Source organism: Erythranthe guttata, chromosome 6, assembly GCF_056151865.1.
Source record: "Erythranthe guttata isolate IM_541 chromosome 6, IM_541, whole genome shotgun sequence".
Classification (NCBI taxonomy): Eukaryota; Viridiplantae; Streptophyta; class Magnoliopsida; order Lamiales; family Phrymaceae; genus Erythranthe; species Erythranthe guttata.
In genome coordinates this window covers 8,672,759-8,700,130 of record NC_142538.1, presented here as the reverse complement: position 1 = coordinate 8,700,130, position 27,372 = coordinate 8,672,759, and the positions used below count along the sequence as shown (strand labels likewise).

General features: G+C 29.3%; 2 protein-coding genes across 2 annotated transcripts; both read left to right on the top strand.

Annotated features, from left to right (window-relative positions):
• The first annotated feature begins 9,232 nt into the window (after positions 1–9,232).
• Positions 9,233–10,024, top strand: LOC105960452 (17.8 kDa class I heat shock protein). The gene has a single exon (XM_012984625.2). It carries the CDS (start codon positions 9,409–9,411, stop codon positions 9,865–9,867), a length of 459 nt encoding a protein of 152 aa, XP_012840079.2. The 5' UTR covers positions 9,233–9,408; the 3' UTR covers positions 9,868–10,024.
• A 5,018-nt stretch (positions 10,025–15,042) lies between these two features.
• On the top strand, positions 15,043–15,907 carry LOC105960451 (17.8 kDa class I heat shock protein). Its single transcript, XM_012984624.2, has one exon. It carries the CDS (start codon positions 15,292–15,294, stop codon positions 15,748–15,750), a length of 459 nt encoding a protein of 152 aa, XP_012840078.2. The 5' UTR covers positions 15,043–15,291; the 3' UTR covers positions 15,751–15,907.
• The last annotated feature ends 11,465 nt before the right edge of the window (positions 15,908–27,372 follow it).

Sequence of the window (27,372 nt, the reverse complement as noted above, 5' to 3'; positions counted from 1 at the left end):
AAATGAATTTTCAATTCTGGACACATCAAGATCGTTTTTCAGTAATCGTTTTCCGAGCGACATAAATTTCTTCATTATTAGTTAGATTTACTTTTCTGTTCAGATTGTTTAGTTATGTCTCGGGTTTTATCTTATGTCTAGGTGATGTTTGATGATACGTTTCTGAAGAAAATGACGAATACTGCAGCAAAGCATATACAGCAATGGAGCTTGAATAATAGGCCCTATTAGTAAATGGTGCATCGATACAAACACAAATAACCAATCAAGTAATGGATAAAGTGGAAACATAAAGTAGTAAGACAAGTCTTATATTCATCAGGGACGCAATTCTTTCCGTACCATATATTACATGAAAAATAATAACGAGCGGATAAAACTAACCGATGAAACGGAAAATAAAAGAAACGATATGCAAAAGGATAGTACTGTTTAATTTCCCCAATTGGATTGTGTTGTGTCAATAATCACCAAAAACGAAAGAATTTGGACACATCCTCTTTCGGGAAAGTCTTGAGCGAAAGAAAGTTCGGCGTATAAAGCATTGCCTGCATGGGACTAGCAACACTAGACATTAACTTACCGTTTCCCCGAGTAGTTTTAGTTCTGTTGGAGTAGTAGAACATGTCGTAGAACCAGCTCGAGTCTTGCTGCCACGTCATCAACACGTGACCGTCTTTGAAAAGTTTGATAGGATAAACGATCCCACGAGGTTGTTCACCGTAACAATGTCCGTAACCTTTTCGAATAACAAATTGCTTTGTCCAAGATTTCTCATTTCCGTATTCCTTCATAACCCAAAAATCAATTCCGTCGTCTGTATTGTCGCATATACACAAGCAATCCCCCAAAGCTACTAGGTTCTGAGAATGCCGTCTCCACATCGGAATAGGCGGTTGAGAAAACGTACTGAAAGTTTCCGTCTCGAGATCGAAGCAAGAAATCAAATGATAGCTCTCGTAATCTTGTAAAAACCAGTGAAGGCACCCATTAATAAACGCCCCGTTCGAATAATTGTTTCTTCCCAATCGGGCACCACAGTCAATTCGTCTCCATTTCCCTGTTCCGAGAGTGTACACGTGGCAAAAAATTATAAAAAAATAATTTACATTTTTTTTATTATCTTACGTATAGACCCCTAGGGTAGACATGGCTACGGGGCGGGTCGGGTCCGGGTTCGACTCCGACTTTTAGAGGACCCGAAACCGACCCGCGGGTAGGCGGGTCCGGGTCTGGGGCGGGTCCACCCGGGTCTATCCGGGTCGGGTCCGGGTCCACCCGGTTTTTCAATTTTTTATTTTTATTTTTTTATTTACAAGAAAGAAAAAAAAAACTTATATTGAAACTTGAAAAAACATAAGATTAACTTTAAATTCAAAATTTAAAATATAATTGAATTTATACACTAAACAATTTTAGAAAAAAATGAAAGATTAAGACTTTGAGACAAAAACTAAACAAAATGAAAGTTGTGAAGATTGAATTACGGGTATTTATAAGTGAAAGTAATAATTGAGAAATTTTTCAAAATTTCAAAATTCAAAAAATATCAAAATTCAATCTTTCTTTTAAATTAAATCATATTTTTTTTATATTTTTCAAAATTAAATATACATGCATTTGTTATTAGTCGAGATTTTTTATATTAATAATAGTCAACATGACAATTAATAATTTATAAAACATTAGTTATACAATTATTATGATCATTTTACAGTGTTATTTATATTTATATATTTATAGTTAGGATTATTATAACAAGGAATATATATAACATAACAAAAGGTGTAAAATGATTATAATAAATAATGTTAAATAGATTATGAATTATCATATTCATTATTATTAAATAATTTTAATTAAATTATTAACAAATATAATATAAAAAAAATTAAAAGAAATTGAAAGAACTTGAGCTTAATTCATTTAAATCTTATGATTCGATTCTAATATTTGAATAAAATGTAAATGTAAAAAAAATGATTAAATCGTATGACCTACGATTTAATTCTTACGATTTTTACAAATTAAACCAATTATTAAAAGAGAAATCACATTATAATATTTTGATTATACTCGTCATATATAGTTTTATTTTTAAAGTAAAAAATTAATTAGAATGAGATATATTCTATTTTTGTTAAAATAAACATCATCTATATTTTTAAATAATTATCTTATGATAAAATAATCAATAATTTTAATAAGTTCTTGTCAACAATTGAAATTAATCAATTTAAATTAATTGAAATGAGTTATAATTTTTTTTTAAAATAAACATCTTATTTTATTTTTCATTCGAATTTTTCACACTATCGATTTTAATAACATAAGTGAGTTTGTATTAAGTCAACGCGTTTGTTTATATATTGAATTGATTCAATACTTTATATTTTTCAATAGTGGAGATTATATTGATATAGTAATTAATAATAGATGTTTTGAAGTATTGAACCGTGATTCTATATATATTTTTAAAAGTTTCTTATATTGTATTTGTTAATAATTTAATTAAAATTATTTAATAATAATTAATATGAAAATTAATAATTTATTTAACATATTATTATTTTACACTAGAGTTTTATATTATATATATTTATTGTGTACATTTAATTAAATATGTTCATTACCTCAGTTAGACATGGCCACGGGCCGGGTGTAGGATCGAAGAAACCCAGTTAGACATGGCCACGGGCCGGGTCTGACCCGGACCCGGCCGGACCCGACCCGCCCCGGACCCGGCCAAGTACGGGTCGGTTTTGGGGCCCGACTTCTTGGACCCGAGACCCGCCGGGTCTACCCGGCGGGCGGACCCGATGACCCGGACCCGAGGGCCCGGCCCGAGGACCCGTCGGGTCCACCCGGATTTTTAATGAAATAATCACCAAAAATGCAGCTTCTAGGGTTCGAACCCGAGTGGCCCGAGTGACTTAGTGCACTAACCACTCGGGCAAAGTTACTTATTGCAATATTAATCTTAACTTTAAATATATAATTATAAATAATATTATAAAATAATAATAACAATTGAATAACTAATGTTAATAAATTATTAATTGTCAGGTTCATTATCTTTAATATTAAAAATCTCACCTAATAACAAATACATATATATTTAAAAATCTCCCCTAATAACAAATGCATATATAAATAATTACAATTTAATTTAAAAGAAAGATTGAATTTTGAAATTTTTTTTAGTTTTGAAATTATGAAAAATTTCTCAAATTAATTATTATTAAATAATTTTAATTAACTAATTAACAAAGGAAATATAAGAAACTTTTAAAAAAATATATAGAATCACGGTTCAATACATCAAAACATCTATTATTAATTACTATATCAATGTAATCTCACCTATTGAAAAATATAAAGTATTGAATCAATTCAATATATAAACAAATGCGTTGACTTATTACAAATTAATTTATGTTATTAAAATCGACCGTGTGAAAAATCGAATGAAAAATAAAATAATATGTTTTTTTTAAAAAAATGGATTATAACTCATTTCAATTAATTTAAATCGATTAACCTCAATTATTGACAAGAACTTATTAATATTATTGAGTATGTTATCATAAGATGATTAATTAAAAATATAAATCTCGACTAGTAACAAATTTAAATCGATTAACCTCAATTGTTGACAAGAACTTATTAATATTTATAAATTATTAATATCAAAAATCTCGACTAGTAACAAATGCATATATATTTAATTTTGAAAAATATAAAAAAAAATACGATTTAATTTAAAAGAAAGATTGAATTTTGAAAAATTTCTCACTTATTACTTTCACTTATAAATACCCATAATTCAATCTTCTTTCACTTATAAATACCCATAATTCAATCTTCACAACTTTAATTTTATTTAGTTTATGTCTCAAAGTCTTAATCGTTTCATCTATATAATATATAAAAGTTGAATTGCATAGCTAATTGATTGACATTTGGCAATTTCAATTGATGACATGTCTTCAATTTCATCCCAAGTGGCGAATTGATTGGTGTAAATAAATCATCAAAAAACATGTCATCATTTTCTAAAATTAAAGGTAATTAAATATATTCAATTATTTTATTAATATTTATATCTTACCATTTATAAGATGCTCTAAATATATCAACTTTCTTGGAAACCCTAAATAAATTTATTTTTTAATGTAATTTTATAACTAATTTAATTTGTATTTAGTTAAATTCGATTTAAAATCTTCTCTTATTATAATTGCATAATTGGTGGTGTTACGATTTTTCTTTAATTTTAATTCATAAACTTGAATTTATTAACAAAAAATATTGCAGAATAAGTTATTTGATATTATACATTTTACATGAACATGACTAGAGAATATGTATTTTTTTACTAATTTAACATTATATATTGATATTATCTATATAATATATAAAAGTTGAATTTCGCAACTAATTGATTGACATTTGTCGATTTCAATTGGTGACATGTATTCAATTTCATCTCATGTGGCGAATTGATTGGTGAAAATAAATCATCAAAAAACATGTCACCATTTTCCAAAATTAAAAAGATATTAAATTATTTTATTATATATTTATATCATACCATTTATAAAATGCTCTAAATATATCAACTTTATTTTAATTTAATTTTAATAGTAATTAATTTAGTTTAAATTTATTTAAATTCAATTTAAAATCTTCACGTATTATAATTGTATGATTGATGGTGTTACGAAAATTTTGTATTTTAATTCATAAACTTGGATTTATATAAAAAATATTTCAGAATAAATTATTTGATATTATATATTTTACATAAACATGACCAGAGAAAATGTTTATCTTTTTTACTTATTTAATATCATATTCGTAATTACCAAAATTTCCCTCATGTTTGTTTTCGTCTTACATCGACCCCCTTACGGTACGATTATTCACGGAATTTTTTTTTATTACGTGAAATATTCCCCGAAAAATGCAGATTCTACCCTGCACAAGACATTTGTTTATGGTACTTTTTAAAGACAAATTACCCTGAGGGGGACTTTACACGAAATATTTATCTTCTTAAATAACATCGCTTCACAACTTTTTAGTATTACTATTATCTCGCCTAAGGCTAATTTTGTATTTACAAAGTAAGATAACAGAAATGTCACGTTTTTTGGATATTACATGGAATAAAAAAGATTCCGTAAACTGGGGGTACTTTCCGTAATTTAGCCTAAGTTCATGAGGAGTTTCGCAATTTATCCTATTAACAACGATTATCGTTCTTTTCACGTTTTAACGTGTGCTTATACCCTTATACAATTTTAAATAATTTTAATGTCAGCTTGATAATATAATTAAATATTAATTTCTAATATATTTAATATGTGTTTTTTATGTTTGTGGTACCACACATAAGGAATTTGATATAAAAGTTGCGAGATTGAAAAAAATGTTTTTATACAAAATAATAGATAATTGCAAACACATTGATGCAAAATCATAATTAGGATTGTGATTAGTATTAACATTAGAATTATGATTATAATTATTATTCTTTGAATTAGTATTAGTATTAATACTATAGTTAGGATTCAGATTAATATATTATTATAATTAATATTAGGATTAGGATTATCATTATGATTATGATTAATATTAGTAATTGAATTATAATTAAAATTATGATTATTGATTAGTACTACAATTAGTGACATGTATTCGTATTATAATTATGATTAGTATTAGGATTAGGATTATGGTTAGAATTAAAATTAGAATTATAATTAGAATTAACATTAGCATTAGCATTAGTATTATTAGTAATAAAATTATTAGGATTATAATTAATGTTAGAAATAGGTTTTGGATTAGAATTATGATTAAGATTAGAATCATGATTAGTGTTATGAATAGGATTAGGAATAGGATAAAATTTGGATAATATTAGTATTACAATTATAACCAGCATAAAGCAAATCCAGATTAACATTAACATTAAAATTAGTATTAGCATTAGAATATGTACATTAGCATTAACATTAACAATATTGACATATTAGTATTAAAATTAATATGAATATTAGGATTGGTATTAGTATTAGTATTAATATTAGTATTAGTATTAGTAATAGTATTAGTAATAGTATTAGTATTAATATTAGTATTAGTAATAGTATTAGTATTAATATTAGTGTTAATATTAGTTTTAATATTAGTATTAATATTAATATTAATATTAATATTAATATTAATATTAGTCTAAATATCAGTATCAATATCAATATCAGTATCGATATCATTCTCGGTATCGGCATTAGTATCGGCATCAGTATCGGTATCAGCATCGGCATCGGCATCGGTATCGATATCAGTATCGGTATTAATATTAGTATCAATATCAATATCATTATCATTATCATTATCAGTATCGGTATCAGTATCAATATCAGTATCATTATCATTATAAGTATCGGTATCAGTATCAATATCAGTTTCAGTTTAAGTATTCGTATCCGTATTAGTATTAGTATCAGTATCAGTATCAACATTTGTATCAATATCAATATCAGTATCAGTATCAGTATCAATATCAATATCGATATTAGTATCACTATCAGTATCAGTATCAGTATTAGTATCAGTATCAATATCAATATTAGTATCAGTATTAGTACGAGTATCAGTATGACTGTGAGTATCAGTATGAGTATGAATATCATATTAGTATGAGTATCAGTATTAGTATAAGTATCAGAGTATGAATATTAGTATTAGTATTACTATGAATATCAATATGAGTATCGATATTAGTATCAGTATCAATATCAATATTAGTATTAGTATTAGTATTAATATTAGTATTAGTATTAGTATTAGTATTAGTATTAGTATTAGTATTAGTATTAGTATTAGTATTAGTATTAGTATTAGTATTAGTATTAGTATTAGTATTAGTATTAGTATTAGTATTAGTATTAGTATTAGTATTAGTATTAGTATTAGTATTAGTATTTGTATTAATATTAGTATCAATATCACTGTAATTATCAATGTATGTATCAATATTATTATTAGTATTAGTATCAGTATTAGTGTTATTCTTAGTATTAGTATTAGTCTCAATATGAATATTAGTATTAATTTTAGTTTTATTATTAGAATTAGTATTAGTATTGGTACGAGTATGAGTATGAGTATTAGTAGTATCAATATTATTATTAATATCAATTATTATTAATATTTGTATTAGTATCAATATTAGTATTAGTATTAATATTAGTATTAATATTAATATTAGTACCAGTATTAGTATTAGTATGAGTATTAATATTAGTATTAGTATGAGTATTAATATTAGTATTAGTATTAATATCAATATCACTATAATTATCAATATAAGTATCAATATTATTATTAGTATTAGTATCAATATTAGTCTTATTCTTAGTATTAGTATTAGTATCAATATGAATATTAGTATTTGTATTAGTATTGGTACGAGTATGAGTATTAGTATTAGTATCAGTATTATTATTAGTATCAGTATTAGTATCGGTATTAATATTAGTATTAGTATTAGTATTAATATTTGTATTAATATTAATATTAGTACCAGTATTATTACCAATATTAGTATTAGTATTAGTATCACTATTAGTATTAGTATTAGTATTAGTATTAGTATTAGTATTAGTATTAGTATTAGTATTAGTATTAGTATTAGTATTAGTATTATTATTATTATTAGTATTAGTATAAGTATTAGTATAAGTATTAGTATTAGTATTAATATTAGTATAAGTATTAGTATTAGTATTAGTATTAGTATTAGTATTAGTATTAATCGAATTAGTATTACTATTGGTAACATTATTGGTATCAGTATTGATATCGGTATTGGTATCCACATTGGTATCAGTACTGGTAGTGGCGTATACATCATATTTCTTTTGCAATATTTATAAGTTTTATTGTTGTTTGAGTAATGTGCATCACTAATTGATTGTCGTTAGTGATAAAATTGCAGGTTATTTGAATAACTATTGTGTTACTTCTATGCTACTGTGTTTGTTGATACCTTAGTTATTTTGCAGAAGATTCACATGGTGTAGTAGATTTCAATCCAAGAAATAGAGTTATACCATATGTTTTAAATGATTTCACTTAATCTTGCAGAAAATTCACATGGTGTAGTAGATTGCAATCCAAGAAATAGAGTTATACCACATGTTTTAAATGATTTCACTTAATCTTGATATCGTGTTTTGCACGCTTCATGTTTTTTTAGTTGTAATATTTAACTTTATTTCATATGTTAAATCTAAATTAAGAGATAAAGTTTATGTATTTTATTTCCTTCCATTTTGTTTTACTTAAATTGGTATTGTTATAAAGAGATAGTCGTTTAAGTAAATTTATTTTTCTCATTTTGAAACTGACCTCCGTGCAACGCACGGGTGAAATACTAGTTTTTTTCTAAAATTGTTTAGTGTTTAAATTCAATTATTTTTTTTTATTTTGAATTTAAAGTTAATCTCATGTTTTTTCAAGTTTCAATATAAATTGTTTTTCCTTTCCTATAAATTAAAAAAAAAAAAAAAAAAAAAAAAAAAAAAACAAAAAAAAAATTGAAAAATCGGGTGGACCCGAACCCGACCCGGACCCGGATGGACCCGCCCCGGACCCGGACCCGCCTCCCCGCGGGTCGGTTTCGTGTCCCCGAAAAGTCGGACCCGGACCCGGACCCGCCCCGCCCCGTGGCCATGTCTAACCCCAGTGGTTAGAGTTGTCCAATTTGGCCCATTTACCCAAGCTCGAAACCCCCAAACCCCAATTTTTGGAAAAAAAAAACCTGAAATTCGGGTTGACCCGACGGGTCCTCGGGTCCGGATTCTCGTGCCCCCCGCCGGGTAGACCCGTCGGGTCTTGGGTCCAAAATACCTAGACCCGAAACCGACCCGTGCTTGGGCGGGTCTGTGGTCAACGGGGCGGGGCCGGGTCCGGGTCAAACTCAGCCCGTTTATGAGGGGTATTCGTTAGACGGTGAATACTTGAGGGGTACTCGTAATTATACAAATGAGGATTTTTTCATAATTAGACAATACTTCGGGGTGCTCGTAATTTGCCCTAATATTAATTAAAAAACAAAAAGTTAAAAGAAAGTAAAAGGGTCCGCCCATAGTATTTAGCCAAGTGAGAGAATGAATGAATATTCTCGAAGATGTTGGAAGATTAGCGATTTTGAGTTTAGAATTTCATGAAAGGGCGAGAATCGTCTTCTCACCTGTATAAATTAAACAAGCGTGCTCCTTCAACCTTCAATTCAATTCCACAAGAAATATTCGCGATTCTTTTCATCACTAATTACAAGTTAGAAAAATCTTCTTTACATTGATCAAGTAAATTAATCTGCAGAGAGAGAAAATGTCTTTGATTCCGAGCTTCTTTGGCAATGGCCGCCGGAGCAACGTCTTCGATCCGTTTTCGTTGGATATTTGGGATCCATTTCAGGGCTTTCCGTTCTCCACCGCCGGAGAAACAACCGCGGTGGCCAACGCCCGGATCGACTGGAAAGAGACGCCGGAGGCACACTTGTTTAAAGTGGATGTTCCCGGGTTGAAGAAGGAAGAAGTGAAGGTTGAGGTTGAAGATGGGAATATTCTTCAGATAAGCGGAGAGAGAAGCAAAGAGAAAGAGGAGAAGAACGACAAGTGGCACCGTGTCGAGAGGAGCTCCGGAAAGTTCATCCGGCGATTCAGGCTGCCGGAGAATGCTAAATTGGAGGAGGTGAAGGCGGCGATGGAGAATGGGGTGCTGACTGTCACCGTGCCCAAGGAGGAGGTGAAGAAACCTGAGGTCAAGGCGATTGACATCTCTGGTTAAATAATTATCGTTTATTCCAAAGTTTCAAATATGTTTGTCTTCAATAATTGATGTTGCTGTGTGATGTAATTCGAGGGAAGAGTGCTACTTGTGTATCCCAACTTTGAAGTGTCGTTTGTTTTTCTACTTTACTAGTTATTGTAAAATTGCCGAGCCAGTACTTTCTTTAATTTTCATTTCTTAATTAAAAATAATAAATGCACAATTCAGAAAATTATAAAAATACACCATGGAAATTCACCAATAATTTGAAACAAAAAACATTCTATGTGGGATCTTGGAAATAGTCACTCCTTTCGTTTTGTATAATGCTAAGCTTATTCCGATTTTCAGAGGGGTGCTAAATGCAATTCACTCGTATAATGCTTGATATATGTTTTCCAGCAAATTAATTCCAATGAGCCTTCTAATTTGCATGCACCATAACTTATTGATTGAAGATCTAACTATATACCATTTCTGGTTGTTTAGTATTTTCATCGAACCTCAATATATATTGCAAATGTTGGAATTCTATTCCGAGTTCTGACTACAACGGGAAAGAAATTACTAATTACGGAATACCATGGTATATATTACACTCCAATCGAAATTTACCAAAAAAATATGGAAGTATAGGTTACCAATACCGTATCGAATGAAAATTAGATGCTACACCTGGTTATTTACACTTGATGAATTTGAACCGTAAATCTAAACATAATCACACACACACACACACCTATGTGTATATGTGTTAGTGGATATTTAATCAAATTCACAGTTCAAATCCATCCGGTATAAACACTGACGGAACTTCATAGGGGTTGTTGGGGGCTATTGTCCCTCCAAGAATTTTTTTTTAATAGTACTTATTTATATGTGAAAAAATAAAAGAAATAATGCATTTAAAGTTTTGTTTTTTTAATATTATTATGTTGGCCCCACCAAAAAGTAAGATTTATTCTACTATTTTAATGTAATTTTACAATTCTCTAAAATATTTTAATATAATCTAAATTTCTAATATTTATTAAAGTTCACAATTAAAAAAAAACATAAGAAAGTAAAAATATTGTATTTATTCAATTATGTAATTTCCAATATTTTAGGTTTGCCCTTTTATCAAATTTATAAATATTTGAAACAAATTGTAATTTTCGGCAATCTTACATGTTTATTTAATAAACTTACATTTTCTATTTGTTGTAATTTTAAGTTCTGATGATTATACATTTCTGACATACTATTTATTTTATATAATTGTTTGATTCCATTAATTTATAAAAATATACACTAACTGTGTGATGACTTATGCGAATATCCCAAAAAATATTAAAAAAAAAAAAAAAAAAAAATTGGGGTTGTTGTGGCGTGTTGACTTCTTATAGGGTAAAGTTCATTTTGTCTACTTGAACTATACCGAACATATAACCCCCGGCCTTCAAAATGAATCAAAGCAACTCTTCCGTTAAAAATAGTTCGTCTTGTTGATGTGGCGTGTTGACTTTTTAAAATTATTATATTTATTCCAGTTGTTGTATTTTTTTAGACAACTTTACCCCTCTATTAAATATATATGGTTATGAGTAAATTGCAAAAAAAGAAAAACAGTAAGGTCAAATTGCAATTTATATTAAATTTCTTAAACTTTAATTTAGGACTTGATTGGAATTTCAAAAAAAATTATTAATTACCTCCACCACCACCCCACCTCTTCTTCCGCCTGATATAAAAAATAAAAAATTCCTCATCTTATGGATAATATCAATGTTGTTAGGACCGGACCGAATCGGCCGGTCGGATTGGTTCGACCGTGACCCGACGATAAAATGGTTACATCTCACGAGTAGAAAAATGGCTTTTTACTATGACCATTAACCGTACCAAAAGGTATCAAATTCGTAAGAAATAGGCTTTTGCTACGCATTTGCTACGAATTTGCCTCGTAATATATACGGGCGTGACAAAAACTTTGCTACGGTAAATGGCCGTACCAAATACTTTTTTGCTACGTAAATCCTTATATTTACTATGACTTCAAAATTATCCCGTAGTAAAAAATCCCTTTTGTTACGGCTTTTGATCGTAGCAAAAAGTTTCTTAGTAAAAAGCAAATTTTCTACTAGTGTCTAAAAGCGAAAAAATTCAAAATCGGGGTCAAATGACCAAAATCCGGTTCGACCAGGTAAAACATGAGAACCGACTAGTCAGTCAAGGAATCCGGTTTTCGGCCAAAACGTCTCGAATCACCGCTGAGTTTGTTATTTGTGGCTATATTTGAGCGAACATTCACATACTTAGTAGTGGGTGGCCGGATCTAGTCATGAGTGGTCGAATGATTGTCGGATATAATCATGGGTGATCGAATAAGGGTGGCCGATTGCCGGATTTGAAGATAAAAAAATGGAAAAATATAGAGTATAATCAATAAAATACAATAAAAAGTGAGGTGAAGTAGATAAAAGTGAAAACAATAAGTAGGAGATTAAAAATATAACGAAAATAATATTTTTAAAACATTAAAATTAATAAAATAATGGCATATTAAAAAAAATTAAAAACCCGGTTGAACCGATTCGACCCTATAAACCCATGACCCAAATAGTCATTCGGTTCTATAGCCGGTCCGGTTCTGCAAACATTGGATGATATCCAGATTAACCATCTTTATTATTCTTAGTTCAGGGACAATATCTCTTTAGCCAATATGCTCGTCTCTTTAAACTCAATTCTTAATTGTAACTCCAGTTAACTTCAATTTCATCAATTTTGACAACAAAAATCTAATTTTGACTTCTTTTTTTCTTTCTTTTCTTTTATGTCTGTTTTTTCGGCCGCCGGTTTCCGGTGTTGATTATTTTTAATTTTTTTCTTCTGTTTTTTACGCCGTCGGTTACCAGAGTTGACCGACTGTCAGCGCCGGTCTCCAACATTGACTTTTATTTCTCCTAAATTTTTTATCCAATTCTTTTACGCCCCCCTGAACGTTGATCGTAATTGTACTGTCATTGACAGTAATTGTACTGTCGCTGACAGTAATTGTATTGTCGTTGACGGTAAAATTACTGTAAACACAATAATATTACTGTCAACCACATCAATATTATTATTTTTTTGTTTTTTTTTTATTTTGTTTGATTTGTTGACGAGTCGACGTAATAATATTACTGTCGTTGACTGTAAAATTACTCTGTAAATACAATAGTATTATTCTCAACCACATCAATATTAACTTTTTTTGCCTTTTTATTTTGTTTGATTTGTTAACCGATTAACGTAATAATATTATTATGTACTATAGTAACATTACTGTAAACACAATTATATCACTGTGGTTCACGGTAATATTATTGTCGATACAATAATAGTACTGTGGTTGACAGTAATATTATTGTCAACCACATTATTATTAATTCTTTTGTCTTTTTAGTATGTTTGTATTTGTTGACCGGTCAACATATTAATGTTACTGTACAATAATAATGATTTTTGTTGTGTTAATATTACTGTGCTAGAGAGTAATATATCAATATGACTATGTTAAACAATAATATAGTTAATATTATTGTGTTAAACAGTAATATAGTTAATATGATTGTCACCTACAACAATATTACTGTTAAAACCGGCCAAAAGTGAACAATTTTTTTTTTCAAAAAGTAAAAATAAAAAAGTCAACGCCACCGGGAACTGTCGGACAACGCCGGAAATCGGTAGAAAAAAAAGCAGACAAAAAAAAAAATTCAACGCTGGATATCGGTGGCGACAGGCGAAATTGTAGTCAAAATTGGGTTAGGGGTCAAAATTAAATAATTGGTGAAATTTGAGGTCAAATTGAGTTTAAATTGATGAAATTGGAGTATATTAAAATGTGAGGGGGTATTTTGGTCTTTTACACACCTCTGGACATTGACTGAATTTTTTTGTAAAGTATTTTTTTGTCCGAACCCATTTTTGAATAAGTAGCTTATGATGTGCTTATTTGTATTAGACCCTATGGACAATCACTTAATGTCTCTCCTTCTAGGAGAGAAGAAGGTGTACCTGAGCTCAGATAGTATGTGTAGGGACGAGCAAACAACGGAGAATAATGCAGAAATCTATTCGACTGAATTCCTCAACACAATAAGATGCTCCAGAGTTCCTTCTCATGCGTTGAAGTTCAAGGTTGGTGCATCCGTTATGCTAATAAGAAACATCGATCAAGCTAGAGGATTGTGTAACGGGACTAGACTTCAAATTATTAGAACCGACATTCACGTTCTGAGTTGCAAAATTCTTTCTGGAAAAATATCGGTGACATGGTGTTCATTCCTTGGATGACTTTAATACCATCTAACTCCGGACTGCCAGTTAAACTTCAGAGAAGACAATTGCCGTTGATTGTTTCTTTTGCAATGACTATCAATAAAAGCCAAGGCCAAACTCTTTCACATGTTGTTTGTATCTTCCTAGGACTGTCTTCAGCCATGGTCAACTATATGTTGCACTGTGCAGAGTTAAGAGCAGAGGTGGCATTAAGATATTCATCAAGTCGGATTCGAGTGAACTGACCAATGTTACTAGAAATATCGTGTACAAGGAAGTATTTCATCGAATTTGAAGGTAGAAAATAATTTCATATTTATCAGTTATTCATGTAACATGTTTTTTTTAACAACTTATTATTTGGCAGGTGTTTCTTCTCTATATATTTTCCCCGGTGCGATGTTATTTTCAGTCATGTCCCTAGGATGCTCAGTACAAATCTTATTATCTTTAAGATTTATTTTTGACGATATACTAATATTTAATATTATTCTTATATTGTAACTATGAAGAACATGCCACTTATAACATATTTTTATTATTGTTGGTCGATGACGTTTTGTACTTAAATTCAATGACTGTAATAATTGATATCTGCGTAAATTTGTTTTTCATATATGTTTTTCCAGTTTAAAATATGCCTCCCCGTGCATCGCACAAGTGAATACTAGTATTATATATATCTTTATTGACGGTATATTCTTTCAAACTCTGTCGTAATATATACCCCGGTATTATACCAAAAATAACTAAACTATGGTAACCAATTGAATATGTGAGTTATAACCCCATATTTTAGTCCTATAGGAAAAGTATGCTCCTCTTTAATATTTAATATTAATTAAAAAACAAAAAGTTAAAAGAAAGTAAACGGGTGCGCCCATAGCATTAGCCCAGTGAGAGAGAATGAACGAATTTTCTGGAACATGTTGGAATAGTAGAGAAATTGGTTTGAGTTTAGAATTTCATGAAAGGGCGAGAATCGTCTTCTCACCTGTATAAATTAAACAAGCGTGCTCCTTCAACCTTCAATTCAATTCCACAAGAAATATTCGCGATTCTTTTCATCACTAATTACAAGTTAGAAAAATCTTCTTTACATTGATCAAGTAAATTAATCTGCAGAGAGAGAAAATGTCTTTGATTCCGAGCTTCTTTGGCAATGGCCGCCGGAGCAACGTCTTCGATCCGTTTTCGTTGGATATTTGGGATCCATTTCAGGGCTTTCCGTTCTCCACCGCCGGAGAAACAACCGCGGTGGCCAACGCTCGGATCGACTGGAAAGAGACGCCGGAGGCACACTTGTTTAAAGTGGATGTTCCCGGATTGAAGAAGGAAGAAGTGAAGGTTGAGGTTGAAGATGGGAATATTCTTCAGATAAGCGGAGAGAGAAGCAAAGAGAAAGAGGAGAAGAACGACAAGTGGCACCGTGTCGAGAGGAGCTCCGGAAAGTTCATCCGGCGATTCAGGCTGCCGGAGAATGCTAAATTGGAGGAGGTGAAGGCGGCGATGGAGAATGGGGTGCTGACTGTCACCGTGCCCAAGGAGGAGGTGAAGAAACCTGAGGTCAAGGCGATTGACATCTCTGGTTAAATAATTATCGTTTATTCCAAAGTTTCAAATATGTTTGTCTTCAATAATTGATGTTGCTGTGTGATGTAATTCGAGGGAAGAGTGCTACTTGTGTATCCCAACTTTGAAGTGTCGTTTGTTTTTCTACTTTACTAGTTATTGTAAAATTGCCGAGCCAGTACTTTCTTTAATTTTCATTTCTTAATTAAAAATAATAAATGCACAATTCAGAAAATTATAAAAATACACCATGGAAATTCACCAATAATTTGAAACAAAAAACATTCTATGTGGGATCTTGGAAATAGTCACTCCTTTCGTTTTGTATAATGCTAAGCTTATTCCGATTTTCAGAGGGGTGCTAAATGCAATTCACTCGTATAATGCTTGATATATGTTTTCCAGCAAATTAATTCCAATGAGCCTTCTAATTTGCATGCACCATAACTTATTGATTGAAGATCTAACTATATACCATTTCTGGTTGTTTAGTATTTTCACCGGACCTCAATATATATTGCAAATGTTGGAATTCTATTCCGAGTTCTGACTACAGGTGGAAAGAAATTACTAATTACGGAATACCATGGTATATATATTACACTCCAACTGAAATTTACCAAAAAAATATGGAAGTATAGGTTACCAATACCGTATTGAATGAAAATTAGATGCTACACTTGGTTATTTACACTTGATGAATTTGAACCGAAAATCTAAACATAATCCACACACACTCATATGTATGTGTATTTAGTGGATGATAATTATTTAATCAAATTTACTGTTCAAATCCATCCAATATAAATAACCAGGTGTAACATCTAACTTTTCTTCGGTACGATATTGGTATTGTACTGCACTTAGTTGGTACGATATATGGCATTCTATTTTCATTACTATGGTAATACCGTTCGACATCTATGTATTTTGCCTTTTTTTTTCCACTTTTTCTATAGCATAACAATAATAACTTTATTATTTTTTATCTCATCATGTTTAAGTTTGCTTATATTCTTTTTTCAAACCAAATGTATTTATGTTTGTCCTCTTGTTTCTTTATATCTTATAGGGTAAAGGTCATTTTTCCTACTTGAACTATACCCAACGTATAATTCCGACCTTCAAAATGAACCAAAGCAACCTTATGTATGCTGATGTAGCGTGTTGACTTTTTAAAATTATTATATATATTCATATTGTTGTATTTTTTTGGACAACATTAAATATATATGTTTATGAGTCTATTAAATATATATGTTTATGAGTAAATTGCAAGACCAAAAAAAAAAAGAAAAAAACAATAAAGGCCAAATTGCAATTTATATTAAATTTCTTAAACTTTAATTTGGGACTTGATTGCAATTTCAAAAAAAATTCTAAATTACCTCCACCACCACCCCACCTCTTCCTCCGCCTGTATATAGGAATGCACCCTTGAAATGGAGCCTTTAGAGCATCTCTAGTCATTTACCCCAAAATCACCCCCTAAATAGTGGGACCCATATGACACATTATCAATTTATCCAATTCCTAAAAAAATAGGGGCTATTTGACAAACACCCCTTATTGAATTTTGACTTCTTAATAAATCTATTTTTTTTAATTGATATTTGTTATAAATCCAATTGATTCTAATTGTCCAAAATGTTCCTATTTACTATTATTGAAAATTAACATATTATATTATTGAGGAAAAATCCATTAAAATTTTGGTAGATATGCAAATCCCCATATTCTCTCCCCCCATCTCACTCCATCCCCTATTATTTCCCCATATATTATATTTCACGTAATTTTAGTTAATTCTTTCCCAAATTCTTTTTTAATTTTTTAATGGCTTTTTTTACAAGTTAAAATAAAAATTGTTTTTTCTTTATTCAGTTTAGTTTTTTAAATGGTTAATTTAAAAACAAATTGAAATCCACTACATATTCATCGAAAACCACTGAATATATCGAAAATCACTATAAAATTAAAGTAAAATTTACTATAAAATAAGCATAATCCACATTAATATTAACGTAATCTACTATCAAATTAGTGCAATCCACTGTTAAATTAGTGTAATCCATTGTTAAATTAGGACAATCCACACATGAAAACCACTCTGTATAAACAACTATATAAACATGAAAACCACTATGTATAAACACCTATATAAACATGAAAACCACTCTGTATAAACAACTATATAAACATGAAAACCCCTCTGTATAAACAACTATATAAACATGAAAACCACTCTGTATAAAAGCTATGTAAACATGAAAACCACTCAGTATAACAGATATGTAAACATGAAAGCCACTATGTATAACAGCTATGTAAACATGAAAAACACTATGTATAACGGCTATATAAACATGAAAACCACTCTGTATAATTACAAATTCGCTTTCATGCTCGGATAAACAACAACATAACGTTCAAGCAAAACAAACATGTTCATACATCTACAATTTTCTCGAGATAACTCCTGATTGAGTTGTTGGGCTTTGATAATCCATTAAAAAATAATATTTTTTTGGGTTGATAACTCTAGCTACAAATGGGTTTTTTATGCAATTTTGTGGGTAATTTTTTGTAAGCTGTTTCCAGCAGTAATACTGCATTCAATTTAATGCTTTGTTAAACCATGATATATACTTTTATTCTTTTCAATTACGTCTTGTGTATTTAAAATGTGGTGCTCATGCATATTTGAAAAGTCGAGATTTATACTTCAAGCTTAAGTGGGTTTGGTCGGCATCAACTAATTTCGAAATTACATTAATTTTCTGTTTAAATGTTATTAATTTATGATAATTGTGTATTATTAATTTCATTTTTTTGACGTTACTAATTTTGGATTTAATTAAGATATTTACTAAAGTAGAGAGAGAGAGGGGGGGGAGGGAGAGAGAGACGTATATAAGGTGTTATTTAAGATATGGGGCTATATGACAAACACCCCTTATTGAATTTTTAATTAATGATAAATCCATTTTTATTAATTGATATTTGTGATAAATTCAATTGACTTCAATTATCTAAAATAGCCCCCATTTAATATTATGGGCAAATGGCAAAAAGGCCCATCACATGGGACTTAAATGCATTTTAGTCCACAAGAAAAACAGTCTCTCAATTAAGCTCATCCCCATGTCTTTAGTCTAAAATACCCTCAATAATATAATTCTTAACAATTCCACCCATTATGCTCTAACTTCCTTAATATTATACATTGACCCCGGATTTAAACAAATATATCACATTAACCCCCAAAACTTTTTTTTTTCAGAAAATAATTTTTTTTCTGAAATGTTTTTTTTTCCGGCCAGATTCCGGCGTTGACTTTTTTTTTTTTTTTTTTTTTTTTTTGAAATTTTTTTTTCCTAAATTTTTTTTCCGGCCGGTCAACCACCGTTGACCGCCGGTCTCTGGCGTAAACTTTTTTTTTTTTTTTTTTTTTTTTGAATTGTTGTTTCTTAGAAAAAAAATATTTTAATTAATATTACTGTCTTGACTACTAAATTACTGTCTCAGACAGTAATATTACTGTTTGGGACAGTAATATTATGAATATTATTTTTCCGAACAGTAATATTATTAATATTATTGTCTAAGACAGTTAAATTACTGTTGGAGACAGTAATTTAACATCCAAGACAGTAATATTAATTAAAATAAATTTTTTTAAGGAAAAAAATTAAAAAAAAAAAAAAAAAGTCAATTAACAGTTAAGTTACTGTCTCCGACAGTTAAATAACTGCTGGAGACAGTAATTTAGCAACGAATACAGTAATATTAATTAAAAATATTTTTTTTAAGAATAAAAAAGTCAATTAACAGTTAAATTACTGTCTCCGACAGTTAAATAACTGCTGGAGACATTAATTTAGCAACGAATACAGTAATATTAATTAAAAATATTTTTTTTAAGAATAAAAAAGTCAATTAACAGTTAAATTACTGTCTCCGACAGTTAAATAACTGCTGGAGACAGTAATTTAGCAACGAATACAGTAATATTAATTAAAAATATTTTTTTTAAGAATAAAAAAGTCAATTAACAGTTAAATTACTTTCTCCGACAGTTAAATAACTGCTGGAGACAGTAATTTAGCAACGAATACAGTAATATTAATTAAAAATATTTTTTTTAAGAATAAAAAAGTCAATTAACAGTTAAATTACTGTCTCCGACAGTTAAATAACTGCTGGAGACAGTAATTTAGCAACGAATACAGTAATATTAATTAAAATATTTTTGAAGAAAAAAAAAGAAAAACAGTCAATTAACAGTTAAATTACTGTCTCCGACAGTTAAATAGCTGCCAGAGACAGTAATTTAGCAGCCAAGACAGTAAAATTAATTAAAATATTTTTTTTAAGAAAAAAAGAAAAAAAAAAAAAAAAAGTCAACGCCGGAGACCCGGCGGTCAACGGCCGTTAACCGGCCGGAAAAAAATTTCAGGAAAACAATTTAAAAAAAAAAAAAAAAAAAAGTCAACGCCGGAATCTGGCCGGAAAAAAAATATTTCAGAAAAAAAATTATTTTCTGAAAAAAAAAACGTTTTGGGGGTTAATGTGATATATTTGTTAAAATCCGGGGTCAATGTGTAATATTAAAGAAGTTAGAGCATAATGGGTGGAATTGATACGAATTAGGGTTAAAATTGGGGTCAAAATTAAAATTTGGGTTAAAATTGGTTAATTGATGAAATTGGGCTAAATTGAGGTGTAAATCATGAAATTGGAGTTGAATTGGGTTTCAATGAATTGGGGGTAATTTTGGTATATATAAAGAGATTTTCCTTATTTACAAATAAGTTTGAATGGGGTGGATTTATTTGAAAGACAAAAAAGTTGGATGTCCCTAATTTAATTAAGTGCCCTTGTCATGGGCCTATTTGCCATTACCCCTAATATTATTGAAATTTACCATATTATATTATTATGGAAAATCAATTAATTTTTTTAAATAGACAAATCCCTTTAATATCTCCCCATATCAAGCCATTCAGTTTTTATTTTTCCTTTTCTTTTTTATTTTTTAATGGTTTTCTTTATTTCAATTTAAAAAAAATGGTTATTTTTTTTAATTTTCGGTTTTTATATTAAATTATTTATTTCTTATTTATATTTTTCATCTTTTTCATTTTGATTTTTTTTTAAATGGTTTTATTTTTATTTTCATTTTTTAAATGGTTTTTTTTTGTTTATTCCGATTTTTTACATGATTTTTTTCCCAGTTTTTTTGAATAAAAATGTTTATTGTTTATTATTTTTGTTATTTCGATTAATTTTTTATTTTTTTTAATATTTAAAAAAATCTAGCAGGTTTATCAAAGTGGAATTCACGATAAACTTATCGAAATCCGCTATAAAATTGTTGAAACCCGCTATAAATTTATCGAAACTCATTACGGACTAGACGAAATCCACTATAAATTTGTTGAAAACCACTATAAATTTATCAAAGACAAAGCTTGACATTATGAAAACCACTATATATAGACAACTATATAAACATGAAAACCACTGTGTATAAAACAGCTATATAAACATGAAAACCACTCTGTATACACAACTATATAAACATCGAAAACCACTATGAATTCTAACAAGAAAACATCAAATTTCTGCGAAAAAAAAGCTATAAAACCACTATAAACGACATCATCTTCTCTCCAATGAACCCTAGAGCATAGTCCGTGTAATCATCTTCTTCTTGTTATTCTATTGCGTCCTGAAAATTTGAGCCATAAAATAATATTGATATCCTCGTATAAATTACCAAAATATTGGAAACTGGATTTTTAAATGCATAATATAATTAAAAAATCAAATATCATAACAATATTATGTAATTAACGAAAATCACTATGTAATTAACAAAACCACTGAAAGAACACGAATTCCATTAAGAAAATCAACTCTGTAATTAATGAAAATTACTCTTTAATTAATGTGTAATTAACGAATTCCATTATGTATAACCAAACATTTGCAATTTTTTGGACCCCATACCCATAGCTTCTATTTATCAAATAATTTTTTCACTCACTGCCACAAAAATCATTTCACACACACAGAAAAAAAGAAAAAAAAAATGTGTGGGGGGGGGGGGGGGGGGGGGGGGGGGGGTTTGAAAATTGAGACATTAAAAACAGTCGAATCATATTATGGAGATTTAATTTCTAATTATCGAATTTTATTTTTATTAAAAAGTTAAAAGCCTCCGAGTTTTTTTCACATTATACCGTTACATTTCGTCGAATCCACCAAAAAAACGCTCCCTCTTCCTCCTCTGCCAACAAATGTCCTCAACTCGGATATGATTCGCAAACGGTGATAGTGCGGCAGATCTTGAAAGAGAGGAAGAAGTAATTGTTTTGTGATAGTGCGGCAGACGGTGGTTGTTGTTGTTGGATTAGGCGAGGGAGAGGGGGGGAAGGGACTGGCGAAGGAGGTGGGGTGTGTTGGGTGGGGATGGGGCTGGATAGAAGTGCAGAATTCTAATGGGTAGAAGATGACGGGAGGTGGTGTTAGGTGGGTTGTTGTTGAATTGGAGAGATGATGGGAGAAATAATTGGTAGTAGTCTTCAGAAAAGTCTAGGGTTAAATAAATTACGTAATTCCAAACACAAGATATTAAATTAGTATAAGGGTATAATGGAGAAACTTAATTATTTTTTATTAGTTAAAATTGTTTTGGATTTATCTTAAAATATATAAAAAAAAATTGGACTCATTGTAACTACACATGTGTAACCAGGGAGTTTTGACAAATAATCCCTTAAGATATATATGGAATATATATTATATATCTTTTAATATCAAAATTAAAGATACCTTATTTGTTAGTTAGGGGTATAATGGTGATAATTAAGTGTTTTTAACTAATAAAAGTTGTTTTGGATTTATCTTAAAAATGTAAAATAAAATTAGGTCCATTGTAATGACACTTGGTAATGAGGAGGTTTTGTCAAATAATCCCAAAAAAATAACCCACTTTTATCCCCCTAAAATAAAAGTTGCTTTAGTGGTGAGTATTAGTATTCCCTAAAACTTATCCTCATATATTAAAATTATAATAAAATATTCATTAATTAAATATAATATTTTTTTTATACTTAATTATAATATTTTTACAGGATACTTTATCAATTTAAATTTAAATAACATATTATCTAAGTCATTAATAATTTTAAATTTAAATTTAAATAACATACATATAATATACTTAAGGTATATTTTTACAAGATACTTTATCAATGTAAATTTAAATACCATATTATCAATTTAAATTTACATAACATACATATAATATACTTAAGATATCAAATAATTGATTTTAATTTAAAATAAATTAATGAGATAAACTAATAAAATCAAGCATATTTTTTTAGATTAAAGGTTTTCAATAATTTACAAATTAAAATAAAAAAAATTATACATTAATGTTCATTCAAAGAATGATAAAAATCATGATTAATGTATTTATAATTTTCGGATATTTATTACAATGAATTACTATTTAAAAAAATTAAAGAAATAATTATTATTAGAAAAATGTATATTTCTGTTTAATTACAATTTATAAAACAATAATTAATATTATCAATTAATTACCATTAATAAAACTCCACCATTTTTTCTCACTCCTAATCACCATTTTCTCTCTCCTAAAGAACTCTCCAATTGTGGGGTGTGTGATAGGGTATCCCAATGGTTAATGGAAATTATAGGGGTTCTATAATAACCCACTAGAGCATTATTTTTCCCAAAATTTTAGGGATTAATTGGGAAAGTGGGTTTAGAAGGTGTGACTAGAGATGCACTTAGCACTTTGCACCCTTAAAAAACAATAATAGCACTTTGCACCCTAAATACACAATAAATCATTCACAATGCACCCTGAATTTAATAATAATGGGAATTTGATTTTTTATTGGTCTTTTTTCCTGGAATAGAAAATAACATATTAAATTTTTATTTTCTTCAATCTCCAACCTAATTTCGAGCGCACAAAGTGCGAAAAAATAAAAGTTACACCGGATAATTAAAAACAATTATATTTTCTTACAAATAAAATAAAGTAAATTTTATGACTAAATTATTCGATTGATGGATCTTTTATTGCAACTGTTGGAAATATTAGGTAATAATATTTGGAATAAATGTGATTTTCAGATAACTTGATAACGAAATGTATGAATGATTTTTTTTTTTCGTAAAATATTTTTTTTCTTATAAAAAATATATAATTTTTAAATATGTTGATGAGATGTATTTTTAGTCTTGCACTTATAATTTCAATATAATTGATGAATAAAAGAAAAGTTTGACATTTTTCATCCTAAAAAATACCACTTAAAATATTATATTACCTTTATTAGCTTTAAAAAATCATTTGGGGTGCATTATGCATGATATATTGTGTTTCGAGGGTGCAAAGTGCTATTAATTTGTTCAGAGGGTGTAAAGTGCCAAAATGGCATATTTTAAGGGTGCACAGTGGGATTAAGCCGAAAAAAACCCCTCATTTTATGGGTATAATCCTCGATTAACCATCTTTATTATTCTAAATTCAGGGGCAATACATTTTTCGCCAATATGCCCATCTGTTTAATATGTATTATAAATAAATGCAAAATTAATGTATATGACGAAATTACTCGCAACCTTTCAAACCCAACTCCTAATTGTAACCCCAATTTCATCAATTTTAACAAAAAAATTCCAATTTTAACTTTTTTTTTTCTTTTCTGTCTGCTTTTTCGGCTGCCGATTTCCGGCGTTGATTTTTTTAGAAATTTGTTTCTTCTATTTTTACGTTGTCGGTTCCCGGAGTTGACCGACGGTCAGCGCTGGTCTCCGACATTGATATTTTTTTCCTAAATTTTTATCCAATTTTTTTGCGCACCGCTGAACGTTGATCGTGATTGTACTGTCATTGGCAGTAATTGTACCGTTCGTGCAGTAATTGTACTGTGAACAGACAATAATTGTACTGTCGTTGACGGTAAAATTACTGTAAACAAAATAATATTACTAAAAAACACATCAATATTATTATTTTTGTTGGCTTTTTTAGTTTGTTTAATTTGTTGACCAGTGAACGCAATAATATTACTGTCGTTGACAATAAAACTACTGTAAACACAATAATATTACTCTCAACCACATCAATATTAAATTTTTTTGCCTTTTTATTTTGTTTGATTTGTTAACCGATTAACGTAATAATAGTATTGTGTACTATAGTAATATTACTGTAAACACAATAATATTACTGTGGTTGACGGTAGTATTATTGTTGTTACAGTAATAGTACTGTGGTTGATAGTAATATTATTGGTAGCCACATCAATATTAATTATTTTATCTTTTATTATGTTTGCATTTGTTGAAGAGTCAACATATTAATATTACTCTACGATAATAGTGATTTTTGTTGTGTTAATATTATTGTGAAAGAGAGTAATATATCAATATGACTGTGTTAAACAGTAATATAGTTAATATTATTGTGTTAAACAGTAATACAATTATTATTACTGTCAACCATAACCATATTACTGTTTAAACTGGTCAAAAGTGAAGAAATGTTTTTCAAAGAATAAAAAATAAAAATTGTCAACGCCGCCGGGGACCGGCGTTACCGTCAGTCAACGCCGGAAATCGGCAGAAAAAAGTAGACAGAAAAAAAAAAATCACTGCTGGATACCGGCGGTGACATGCAAAATTGGGTTAGGGGTCAAAATTGAATAATTGATGAAATTTGTGGTCAAATTGAATTAAATGATGAAATTGGAATAAATTAAAATGTGATGGGTATTTTGGTCTTTTACACACCTCTGAACATTGTCTGCATTTTTTTTGTAAAGTTTTTTTTTGTCTGAACCTCTTTTTAAATAAATAGCCCATAACGTGCTTATTTAATTATATATATCTATATATACATAGGAATAAAGTTGCGCTATAGCCTACAGGCTACATGGCATCATAAATTTAATTAGAACGTTTAGTTCAATATATGTATAAACACATTCAAACAATATAAATTTATATATTACGAAATTCATTGTTGGAAAATAATTGACAGGATATTTTTTTCAAACTTTATGGTAATATATACCACGGTATCGTACCAAAAGTAACGATATACTAAACTATGGTATACCTCATTTCTTGAAACTATGGTATCAAACTTTCAACTATGATAAGCTATTGTTCTTAAATGGTAATTGTCAAAAACTTCGGTGTTTCTAAAATGTCACCCGTAATTCCGACAATGGACCATGCATGTTAAAAAAGAGTTCTTGATAGTGTCGATCATGGTTATCATATCGGAAAATATAGTTGTATCGTTTTCCTCCACATATCGTACCGTATCATTTACTGTAAAATATTTGACTAACTATTAAAAATAGTACAAAATATATATCACATAATAATATGGTAAACATGTAAAAATTAATATGTCAAAATCAAACTGTTCATTCAAAATAGATCTAAATTCAAGTTTAACATTAAATTATGGACAAAAGTCATAGTTTTTAGAAATGCTAGTGTCGGTTTTATCACACTTGCTAATATAAATTGCTTTATCTGAAGCATTTTTTTTGGTTTTGCCTTAGTTATAAAAAAAAAACGACTATTTAAAAAAATGTTGAAAAGCTTATAATCGCATAAATCAACAGGTAATTGGCACTTTGCACCCTCAAATTACAGGTCATTGGCACTTTGCACCCTTAAATTGAAAAATTGGCAGAATGCACCCTTCAATTACAATTTCTTTGGCACTTTACACCCTCATTCACCTTTTGGCTAAAAATATGACTTCTTACATGTTTGTGGAATTTTAAGAACGGTAAATATTTTTGTTCTACTTTTTTAAAAAATTTACGGTAGTTCATCATCTAATAATCCGGTTCATCAATTTACCCATGTTCTTTCTCTAACCTTCTCATTTTCTCACGTATAATTTAATGTATCTTTGATTGTCCTCCCCCTTTTCTCGTGCTATGTTTCCATTCTTGCAAAAATTATATTCCGATTTCCGAATCGAAATATAACCGGTCATTTTTCTATAACAGGTAACCGGTCATTTTTCTATCAAAAGGTCAATGAGGGTGCAAAGTGCAAAAAAAATTATAATTGAAGGGTGCATTCCGCCAATTTTTCAATTTAAGAGTGCAAAGTGCCAATGCTATGTAATTCGAGGGTGCAAAGTGCCAATTACCCTAAATCAACCTCAAAACAAAGATCGTTATTATCGTACTGTATCGGATATTGTATCGTACCGCGATATCGAGCAATATTAAACGGTATTTGATTACAATCGATACATATGTCGAGCTGCATCGTTGACCTTAAAAAATAGGATGGCCTTTGATGTTTTCTATACATTAGGGGATAAATTATACATTTCGAATAGTTAAGGGGTGCAAAAATAAAATTTACCAAACTGAATATGTCAGTTATTACCCCATATTCTAGTCCTATAGGAAAAAGTATGCTCCTTTTTAATATATAATATTAATTAAAAAACAAAAAGTTAAAAGAAAGCAAACGGGTGGCGCCCATAGCATATATTAGCCCAGTGAGAAGGTAAACGAATTATCTGGAAGATGTTGGAAGATTAGCGAA